At 40.3% G+C, this 11,274-nt stretch overlaps 1 protein-coding gene across 3 annotated transcripts; it reads right to left on the bottom strand.

The window, feature by feature from the left end:
• Window positions 1-200: 200 nt before the first annotated feature.
• Window positions 201-10,796, bottom strand: LOC132566849 (pancreatic alpha-amylase-like). 3 transcript variants are annotated; one of them, XM_060232295.1, is made up of 10 exons: window positions 10,575-10,796; window positions 7,372-7,518; window positions 6,593-6,790; window positions 5,070-5,300; window positions 4,030-4,163; window positions 3,815-3,937; window positions 2,766-2,865; window positions 1,075-1,196; window positions 791-916; window positions 201-553 (listed from the first exon to the last, which is right to left on the bottom strand). In XM_060232295.1, exons 1-10 carry the CDS (start codon window positions 10,773-10,775, stop codon window positions 364-366), a joined length of 1,572 nt encoding a protein of 523 aa, XP_060088278.1. In that variant the 5' UTR covers window positions 10,776-10,796; the 3' UTR covers window positions 201-363. The 3 variants fall into 3 exon arrangements, with proteins under 3 accessions (XP_060088278.1, XP_060088280.1, XP_060088279.1); XM_060232297.1 differs by having other exon boundaries at window positions 342-553; window positions 7,372-7,522; window positions 10,575-10,681; XM_060232296.1 differs by lacking the exon at window positions 5,070-5,300 and having other exon boundaries at window positions 342-553.
• Window positions 10,797-11,274: the final 478 nt, after the last annotated feature.

Genomic DNA, 11,274 nt, shown 5'->3' with positions numbered 1-11,274 from the left:
CTAAACCACTATTCAGAGGCATGCCGTTACTTGAGAACAAAAGTATGGGATGGCTATTGTCTTCAAGCACAGCTTTGGGCTTTCTGGAGTTCACTGAACTGGCAATTGTTGCAAACAGGTTGCCAGACTGGATGCCCCCTGGATTGGACATAGCAGAATTAAGCAAAGAATAGCAGAGATCAGTAAAATAAATAAGCCCATTTAGTCTTGGATATTTATTTTATTTAGTAGTAGGCTTATATTTCACCTTTTCCCCAAAACGAGCTCATATAAATTTAACAGGTTGTGTTTTATTCATTCTATTTAGCTTTAGAATGCTCAAAGAACAAAGCTGAGGGAAGAAGAAGAAATATTTAGAGGTGATTACAATTTGGCTTCAACATGAATTGCAATATATGGATTTTCAGCTTGGCTATTTATGTAAAAATTTGCTAAGCCATTTGCAGCAACATGGATTTCAATTCCCGTACAGTGGTTGCCTTCCTTCTGACCTGTAATGACATCACAGTAAATGCCAGCAGGAAGGCCAGTTGGTAGCATTTCAAACAAATTCCTGTGGAAAAAACAATAAGTATTTGATTATTGATGACATTTCACTTACTGGGTTTTTGCAGAGCCTCCTTTAATTCCAGCTGGGCAGACCAGAGGAAAGATTCCTCCTGAGGTTTGCCAGTCAGAGCCCCACCCACCAGCTAGGCCAGTGCAATGCCTGATTGGTCATCTGGGGAGCTACGCTGCTGCGTACTAGCTGCAATTTGTGAGCTGCTTCTTTCCTACAAAAGAAAAATACCTGTCATCATTATTAAATATAATAAATCCTTTGCCATCTCGTCCAAATGCCACTTGGTTGTTGTAATTGTCCCACCACTGTACAAGAGGCTGGCCGTAAACAACATTTCGGAATATTACCATGTTCCTGGAAATAAAACAAGAGGGACGCCATGAGTTAAGATATATTCATCTTCTGGTGAAAATGGCATTTGTGATTTAAATCCTAAATGTGTGGAGGGACAAAGCTGCTGTGAGCAGAGCTCCACCAGTGTCAGAAGTACAAGAATGTTTTCCACTACTTACCTTATTTGATGCCACCGATGTTCGCAAACCCAGCCATTGCCACAAGTGCCATTTGGGTTAATTGGAACATGTTTAATTGATCCATCACTGTAACTTGGTGGTCCAACCCAACTGTTAATATCCTTGTTATGAATGATATAAAGACATTAATGCATTTCATACTGTCTAGAGATTGCTAACTATAATGTGTATCTGTTTCCCTTTCAAATTCTTCAGTCTTTTAACACAGACTGTAGTTTTCAGAATGCCATTTAAAATTGTTCAAAGTAGTAATGTCTGTTCCATTTATGCTCTCTCAAGGCACATGGCAAGGATGTCCTTTACAGTCTTGGGACTAGAAAGAGAGTAAGAGCCCAAAAGGAAATAACAAAGCCAAACACATAATTAGAGAAAAAAAATAGGTCATAGCTTTTATTAGGAACAGTCACAAGAACATTGGCACAGCATGGAGAATGGATCCGGAATCGTGTGACCTGGCTGTTGACTGATGGCACTAAAGATCCAGCCAGCCAGCCTGATGTGGGAGCCTTTATGGGATAGCATGGTTCCCTTGCCATCTGAGGGTGAGAACCAGGCAATAGTTGGCCTACAAGCCTACTGGAAAGCTCTTCCTGTTATATTTAGGTATTTAGCTATCATCTAATGTGAAAGATTTATATAAAAGACAATTATGTGAGATGATGGGTTCAGTTTTTGTTTTTTTTAAACTGCAAGTTAGTTTTTATTACAGACTTCTTGGTTTGAAAGGACAATAACCTCAGAAGTTCCTAAACTTCTGTTATTGGGTTTTGTAACTTTCTTCCTGCACCACTATGTAGCTTTTTAATGGGCACTCTCTTACCCCACTGAGACCATTTCCACACAAGTGCAAACCTGTGTGGAAGTTTGTAAAAGCTTCTGCACAACTTTTTGCCTCCCCAGGAGCAGATCCAGATTTAGTGCCCCATTACTCCATGTTTTCCAAATCCACTTTTTCTGTGATTCCCCCCCCCCCACCCCTTGGATTTGAACTTGCAGTTTTCCAGTGAGGAATTCCCCATTTCAATTTTTGTTTCCTGCCACACTACTGTGTTGTCAGTGTCACATGTTCACCCCACCTCTTGCCCTCCCACCCACCCTCAGGGTGTCCCCTGAGCTATCCACTAATTTTTAAGTGTAATGTTGATTGCATTACAATACCATTTTTTTCATGATAATATAGCAATGTTATAATGTTGGGATGAAACACGCAATTCTGTCTTTTAAACATCTAAAAATAATGGAATAACATAACTGATTTGATAATCATGGAAACTCAACATGTGCAGTCTTTCCATTTAGCGTGCTTCATAATTTCTCTGTAATAGGGTCTGCACATTTTATAATATTTCAGTCTGTTTTTAAAGAAGATGGAGGAGGAGAAGATGATGATGATATTATTATTGAATTTATACCCCACCCTTCACTCTAAGTCTCAGAGTTGCTTACAATCTCCTTCCCTTCCTCTCCCCACAACAGACACCCTGTGAGATAGGTGGCAGTTGTATGTATAGGAGTGGGAAATCAAATCTAGTTCTTCCAGATTCAAGTCTGTGCTCTTAACCACTATACCAAACTGGCCTAACTATTTAGTTACTAGCTCTAGCAATTAAGCAGTGATAAAAGATCTCAACAGACAGACAGACACTTCTTGTGAGTGAGCAGAAAGTTACCGTTCCATTCTGGATGTGCCTCGGCCACCTGTAGCTTGACATTATTCGTGTAGTTCCATAGGGATGAGCAAGCATAAAGCTAACAGCCATCCTGTAGAGTCTGCAGAATGGATGAGAGAGATACCTTTTACCAAATATGGATTAAAAACAGATAAAACAAGTGAGAACCTGCAAGGACATGCGAGGGGGTATCTCATTTCCCCCTTGAACACTGTTCCCTTTTTTGAAATCTACGACAGCCTCTCCCCTTCTCCTGCTTCTTTCTCTGCTTCCCATCCAACCGTGAACCTACATTTATCTGCCCCTCTATCTTCAATCTTCCCTCTCTCCCCAGCAGCCTCTACTTAAGAAAACTATGGCTCAGTTGTATGGTGCTGGCCACTAGGCTAGGTCCACTTGCATGGCAGGGAACCCTCAAGGACATGGGGGGTACCTCCCTTTCCCCTGTATCTTCCTCCACAGACTATTTCTTAATTGTTTCCCCCTGGCAACCTCCATATCATTTCCCCATTCCCTGCCTCATTCTCTTCTTCTCAGCCATTCATCAACTTATCTTCTATCTCCCTCCCATCTTTATTATTTATTTCATTTATACTCCACCTTTATCCACAGGGAAGACCTAAATAGCTTAAATTATCCCCTTTTCTCTTTTTTATCTGTACAATAACCCTGTGGGGTAGGTTAGACTGAGCATATGTGACTGGTTCAGAGTGAGCTTTGGCAGACTGGTGATTTAAACTCCGGTCTCCCATACCCTTCTCTGAAGCTCTAACTACTACACCACACTGGTTTTAATAGGGTGGCTGCTATTGAACAGTAGCAAACAGCCAAGCCTAGTTAAGTCATGCAAGTCAGATGGCATCAAGTCACCCAGAGGTTGCTGCTAGGCCTAGAGTTGCCAAACTCCAGGCATGGGTGCAGGAATAAAAACTGTCACATGAACAATTTTCATATTTTTGTCTGGATTACTCTTATTAAGAATGGAACATATTGACCTAGGAAGGTTCTTTATGACACACCTGGAAACTTGGACCTACATAGTTCCTTACCTATGGTTCCTGAAGGTGAGAATGGAAGAACCACCCGCACCATGTCCTCTCTGGTTGTCATGATTGTCAACAAACACAATGGCTTTGTCAGAAGGCATCAAATTCCAGCTTTCTCCCCAGTTCCTATATATGAAGAAATTATTAAAATATTCTTTAAAATTTATTTAAAATCTATTGTGAGCTCTTCTGGTCAGTTTGTGCCCAACGGGAATTACTTTAAATTTGCCATCTTTTTTCCATTCCATTTACGAAGGACAGTTCCAAGTTGTGCACCATATTGAAATTCAGTCACTTGACCATTTCCGAAGTATTCATAGCTTCGGACTGCTTCACCACCCATGTCAATTACCTGGAAAAAGATGACCAGAGGGTGAGGGAATGAGAAAGAAAATGGAGAAAAGATCGGGCTGGCTTAAAAAAAAATGGTATTTTTTCTTCTCGGATGTATTGGACCTGCAAAAATTCAAGATTTCTGAAAAATCCCAGATCCAAATAGTGTACCACTATTGAGATCTAGGATTTTTTTGAAATCCTGAAATATTTTTAGTCTAATATACATGAACTGAAAAATACCAGTTAAAAAACAAATTGTGCACACCCTTACAGTGAGCATATACATTTGAGGGGAGATATTTTTCCAAGAAATTTCCAACTTCCAAAAAGTTTAATTTATCAAAAATTGATTTATAGCTTTCATATAAGACTTCACATCAATATAAAAACACAGACATGCATGAATCCAGCTTATTGCCAGGCCTTGCACCTGCTCTCCTGTTTAGAAACTAAGGTTACAAACAAAATGCAGTTACATGGGCTCACTAGAGTTAGTTTTCCCACAAACTGGTACTTCTTTGATTTAAAATCACAGGTTTGAAGGAAAACACTCCAGTTACTGCATATCACAGGAATCCAGTGTTAGTTTCCAACCAGGAATATCCACAAAAGAATGTGTGCTGGGACACACAAGCTCAGCAACAAGCTGGGCTTGTACACCTCCTGGATTAATGCTGCATTAAAAAAATGATTTGAGCCCTGGAATGGGGACTTAGTTTCCTCTACTGAAGTGGCTTCTGTTGAAATAAATAAGTGCACAAAATTCAAAAAGGTGTTTTACTTCCTGGCTGCCACAACGGCAACACAACATTAAAAAGACAAAGGAAAAGAGGCCATGATGTAACCTCTGGGAAGAAGAAAATGCAGACATTTTGTTCTGGTTCAAAAATAATAAATAAACAAATGATAACAGGGCAGTTACCTCCTGATAGATGAAAGGTCGGGAATTTCGGGGAAACCACCGTGTATTTAGATTATTCAGTTTGTCTATAATAGCATTTATGTCTTGAGGCCATATATGCTTGGATGCATCAATTCGAAACCCTGCAACTCCAATACCTAGCAGGTGGTTCATATAGTCAGCTATTTTTGAACGCACATAATCGCTCCTTTGAGTGAGGTCCACAAGGCCAAGCAGGCGACAGTCACGAACCTAGACACACAGAGAATGAGTAGGTATTAATTCAGTGGTCAAAACCCAAAGGGTGCATTCACATACACTAAATAATGCACTTTACAACTGGATTTTTAATGTGTAAAAATAGCAAAATCCACTTGCAAACAGTCACCGTGTGAAAGCACCCAAAGATACAATATTCATGGCACTTAGGACAGCTTCTCTCCCTCCAAAATTCCTTGTATTCTCCCAGTGTAGTATATATAAGTGCTCCATTTAAAATGTTTTCATTTTGAATCTTAAATCAAAATAGAATTATTCTCAGTTAAAGACATTATCTCTGTATATGACTACTGAATAAACACAGCAGAGTTAAATGTAAGACTGGTTCATGCAATGACATCCAGTGGCAACTTGCATGAGCGAATCAGCCACATTAGATGAAATGTTGTATTTTGTCACCTGAAATATAGTCATTTTCAGAAGTAAGGCCACATTCAGACGAAAAGCATGAAAAACTTAATACTACGATCCTGTACATGCATGTGTGAGCTGAACTTCAGTGTGCAAGATAGTCTGCACTAATCATCCAAATCTCTCTTCATCATACTGCTGATAGTACATCACCCTTGTAAGTAAGTTGCAAGCTACTTTACCAGCCTCAAGTAAGAATGTGGCATCTGTTCTGGCCCGGGGGCAAAAAGCTGTATCTTTATAAAAGGTGAGGCATCCTACCCACTCACTTTGTCTTACAACTGATGCACGCAAAATGATAGAGGAATTTTTAAAATCCCCTTCCTATGGAGAGAAGTTTTATGGGCAATGTTCTTCATGCACCATAATCTGCCAGAAAATGCCTGAGAAGAGAACAGGTATGTTGACTATACCAGGAGAACACACACACACACAATTTTTTTTGTCAATTTATATAAAGTTCCATTTACTCTCATACTGACATCTCACATTTGCAAAAATGGATAAATACTTTTATAGACTAAAGTGCATCTCATGTATAGTTCTGCAATTTCCTATCAAGTTTCCATTCAAAACCAGACAGCAAACTTGACTGTTGCTCAAGAGGATGCACAATCAGGCTTACTGGCTTGTATCTTATCACGCCACTCAAGCAAATTTAAAGTCTTTCCTCTGGATGAAGAAACCTGTGGGAGGGCTTCTTTTTTTTCATGATGGACCAACATTATCATTCTCAGACCTGTTGTCTGTTTACAAGATGTATGCAAATGTGTGATTTTAATAGTCATGACATACAGCAACAGCAATCATTTCCTTAAAACAGAAGCCTGAAATGTCAGTATTGTAAAGCTTACCTGCACAGGGTCACTATAATTTGCTATGTCCCCACTTGGTGTTTTACATATTTGGTCATTGAAATCAAAGTTAGAGTATGGAACAGCAGGAAAATATCTGCTCCCTGCATTGAAATAGCTCCCGCAGGTCCCACGGTAGCCAGAACCAGCCCCAGAACTGCACATATGGTTGAATACAGCATCAACATAAATATGAACCTGATGAAGATATGCAAGGCAGAGTCAGATTAATGTAAAGAGAATGTGAGAGGCAGACATCTAAATACAGCAAGTCTAACAACACAAATTTATTTGAAATCAGATAAGCAGCTAAGGAAGCAGTTGGTCTGTTGGACAACAATGGAGTGAAAGGATTGCTGAAGGAAGGCACAGAAACAGACTGAAAGAATTCTTTTCAGAAAGAGTGTTTGAACTCTTCTGTCAACTAGAAAGCACAAGATGAAGTTCTAGGGCTAATGGACAAATCAAAAAACAACAAATCATCATATATGGATGGCGTACACTGAAGGTTCCTAATGAATCTAACAAAATATACACCCAACAAAATATGCACCAGAAGATTGGCAAGTAAAAAATGTAACACTGATTAAACAGAAAAGATCCAGATAAAATTATAGGAGTTAGCTTATGAATTATTTTCTGTAGAGCACTGAGTGAGCCAAATATCTCACTAGAGGTAATTAAATAAAAAGATTATCTTCAAGTTAGTGTGTAACAAGGGGTTGCTCTGACCTAAAATCCATTGCCTCAACCTAGAAAAGGCACTGAAAACTACTTACTCCAACATTGTTGCATCTGGTCACCATGTTTCTAAATTCATTTTCATTTCCAGAACGTGAACATATCTTGTAGCTGATTGGCTGATATCTTTCCCACCATGGTCTCCAAGGCATTGTAATTACAAGATTTTCATTTGGAGGAGAAATCTAGCTATCCAAAAAATAAGTGAGCAATAATGAGGCATAAATGACATTAATCATTTAACTCTCCTGCATTTTGCTAATTGGATATAGGACTCAAACAAACCTCACTTTAGACGTATTTGGCAATGACTGAAATTATATGAAAAATATGGACTTGTACTAAGGTTTATTGTTTATGGGAGGGAAGCTGGCATGGTGTAGCCCAGTCTTATCAGATCTTGGAAACTAAGTAGGGTTGGTACATGGGTGGGTGGACCACTGAGGAAGAGTCTGCAGAGGAAGGCAATGGCAAACCACCTCTGCTTCTCACTTGCCTTGAAAGCCCTTCACTGTCACAGCTTGATGGCATGTGTGTATGTACATTATTATTTGTAATCACTGGGTATATACAGAGAGCAGTGTGGGTCCATCCACCCTGTTCAGCAAAGCATCAAGCCTTAGTCCAGCCTAAGGAATCTCCCTCGAACTTAAGTGGCTCTTCCATTGGAGGCAGAGTTATTTCAGCTGGAGGAAGGAATCAAACTTTGCTGACTGGAGTAGTTGGAGCAAGGTCAGTGTCTGATTATTGTAGTGGAACTCCCCCACCCCCACCCCGCTGCACAATTCTAATTTCTATGGTTTGGATCCAACAGAGTGTTTTTGCATGGACAGGAGGAAATGTACCTGACTGAACATGAATTTTTTACTTCCTCCACTTCCTGGTGCAACCCAAAATATCCCCTGAAATGCTACTCCTGGTAGACAAGGGACTATAGCGGGAGGCAAAAAAAGTCACATCTTGCAGGCAGAAACATGCCAATGGATCAAAGCTACAGTTTTAGACCTGCAATAACTTAGTCACACATTTTCCTTTATAAAGCAGCTAATATGTTGTTTAGCACACTGCTGTTCAGTTAAAGCTTTACTTATACTGGTGCCATTTGGACTCCAACACCTTGGCTATATGCTCTTTCATTTCCCTCCATTTTACTTAAGATGTAATTGATCAATAGTGATTGTAGTGAAAATCCAAAATTTTAACACATACACCCAGAAGGATGTGAGCTGAAGCATTAAGAACAACTGGCTCCCTTTCTAAAGAAGAATACTAAGTGGCACAAATTAGGTGGAAAAGTACTAGGGGCAGGTCATAGTTGACCCTAACTATAGCCAGGTGGACTACCTTTGCAACTGCTACATGCTGGAATGCATTTATTGGAAAAAGCCTGATAGCTTTAGAAGCCAACACCAATCATACCCAAGCATAGGCTGGCTCTGATCTGGCCATCATTACATCAAGAACCTATTGCCAAAAATGTAATCAGCTTGATTACAGCAGGGGAGAGGTGCTTAGGGGTAGAGGCACTAAATTAGCGTGAGTGATGAGATAAGAATCCTGTTGTTATTCAGCCTGGGGTGGGGGATCGATTGTTCAGAATCTGTAAATGAATTCAAGTTCAGTAATCGTGTGCTGTAATCCCTTGAAGTTTCTCCATTTCAGGGTTTCCACTCTTTGGTCAACAATGGAATGTCCTGGAAAATTAAAATGTTCTCCCACTGTTTTTTGAGTGTTGTGTTTGTAATGGCAGATTTATGTCCACTTAATTTGAAAGCCAGTTTGGTGTAGTGGTTAAGTGTGGAGACTCTTATCTGGGAGAACCGAATTTGATTCCCCACTCCTCCACTTGCAGCTGCTGGAATGGCCTTGGGTCAGCCATGGCTTTTGCAGAGCTGTCCTTGAAAAGGCAATTTCCGTGAGAGCTCTCTCAGCCCCACTCACCTCACAGGGTGTCTGCTCTAGGGGAGGAAGATAAAGGAGATTGTGAACCACTCTGAGATTCTGAGTGGAAGGCAGGATATAAATCCAATATCATCTACTACTACTACTGGGACTGACCTGTTTATCCAAAATCAACAATCAAGCTGATTACATTTTGCACAATACCTTTACATCCTGACTCCCATTTTGGTGACAGCCGTCCCATCTTCTGGCTGTCTTTCTGCTATAAGGGCTCAGGAATTTCCATTCTGACTTGTATCTGACAAAGGAAGCATTGACTCTAGAAAGCTTATACCCTGGAAATCTTGTTGGTCTTTATGATGCTACTGGATTTGAATCATGTTCTTCCACTTCAGACCAACACAGCTACCCACTTGAAACTACCAGCAATCACATATGCAAATCACTGAATTGATCTTCAGAACACAGTTCTGGACTGTTTTAGCACAGTATGTACTCAGTCCTTTTTGTAAACTTCATTGTGTTTAAACTTGGCAGTATTTACCATTGGTGGCTTCTATTTCTATTAATAGTTAATCTAGTTACTAAAATGAACTGAACTCTAGTAAAATAAATAGCTGGGGAGGAGCATTCATTAGTGGTAGTGGAGAACAAGGCTGGTATGCATAGAGGCTTGATTTATCTGAACTTCTTTTATTTAAGTGTGGAGACAGGACAGAAAAATTGCATTAGTCTACCTGTGCTTATCAATGTCTTAAGCAGTGCCTTGTAAGCATAGTGGAGAGAAAGGCTTGAGCATACCAAGTAGTCAGTTTGCTATAGTTATTGCAATCAGTAACTAGGATTGGGATAGGTTTGCCAGCTCTGGATTGGAAAATACCTGGAGATTTTGGGGCTGGAGCCTGAGAATGGAGGGACATCAATGAAATAAAATGCCACAAAGTCCACCTTCCAAAGCAGCCTTTTTCTTCATGCGAACTGATCTCTGTTGCCTGGAGATCAACTGTAATTCCAGAAGACCTCCAGCCACCACTTGGAGGTTGGCAATCTCAGATTGAGAAGACCTTGGTGTAAATCCCCACTTTGCTGCAACATTCTGCAATGACTGAGACAATCATTCTCACGTTTGTTGCAAGTATAAAAAGGAAACACGGAAAACCATCAGCCCTGCATTCTTTGATAAAAATGTGATACAGACTAGCTCAGACACTAACAGAGCAATCCTAAGCAGGTCTACTCTGAATTCTACTAAGGTATATTCAATGGGGCTTGCTCCCATGAAAGTGTTCTTAGGATTGCACTGTAAGCCTACCATCTCTGAAGAGGACAGTGTACTAACCTGAATTCCTGCAAATCCATTTGGTGCTAAATAACGTTCACATTCAAGAGCAACATCAGTCCAACGCCATTCAAAGAGGTGGACAATAGATGTCCTCCTGGTTTGGGGGTCTGACTTGTATGAGATCCAGCAAAGTCCCAAGACTGCTAGGAGAAGGAGAAGCAGCAGGCATCTCAGGTTGCCTTTGGCATGAGAAGACATCCTTCTCAACAGCCGTTTGCATTCCTGTTGGACAGCAAAGCACATTTTACTGATGAAACACCTAAAAATAAACCCCACCTTGTTTTAAAGCACCAATACAAGTCTGCATCACAATAATGTAAATGTTTAGAGAGATGGCACCACATTTTTTTAACCACTGACATGATAAAAACATTAACTGGAGTAATGGGTGGTCTGGAAATGGAGGATACCTATTCCATGTGAGAGCTCCTCACCTCAGAGCCTGAAAACAGGATTATAGGCCTGCAGGTTATGAACTGGAAAAGCAGCACTCCCTCCTGGCACTGGCACCAAGTCCTGAGAATACACAGCCTATAGTAGTTCACTAAGCCTGGACTCCATTTCAAACTATGGTACTCTCTGGCAGACATCCACATGGTGACAGGATTCAGCACATGGGATTTGTTGGAAATGAAGGACTTTGTACTGTCTTTTGGCCTTCAGCTTCAGAGGGTAACTACAAAAAGCCAGAGATAGA

This window comes from Heteronotia binoei, chromosome 2 (genome assembly GCF_032191835.1).
Source record: "Heteronotia binoei isolate CCM8104 ecotype False Entrance Well chromosome 2, APGP_CSIRO_Hbin_v1, whole genome shotgun sequence".
NCBI classification, from domain to species: Eukaryota; Metazoa; Chordata; class Lepidosauria; order Squamata; family Gekkonidae; genus Heteronotia; species Heteronotia binoei.
The sequence above is the reverse complement of the archived record's forward strand: the minus strand, read 5'-3'. Positions and strand labels throughout refer to the sequence as shown.

What these genes read in the sequence shown, in the direction of transcription:
- LOC132566849 (XM_060232295.1), bottom strand. Translation starts at nt 10,775, where the DNA reads ATGTCTTCTCATGCCAAAGGCAACCTGAGATGCCTGCTGCTTCTCCTT. An exon ending in CCAGATGCAACAATGTTGGA is followed by an intron (nt 6,791 to 7,371) that starts GTAAGTAGTTTT and finishes TATCTTCATCAG; the next exon opens with GTTCATATTTATGTTGATGC. An exon ending in ATATTTAATAATGATGACAG is followed by an intron (nt 554 to 790) that starts GTATTTTTCTTT and finishes TTTTTTCCACAG; the next exon opens with GAATTTGTTTGAAATGCTAC.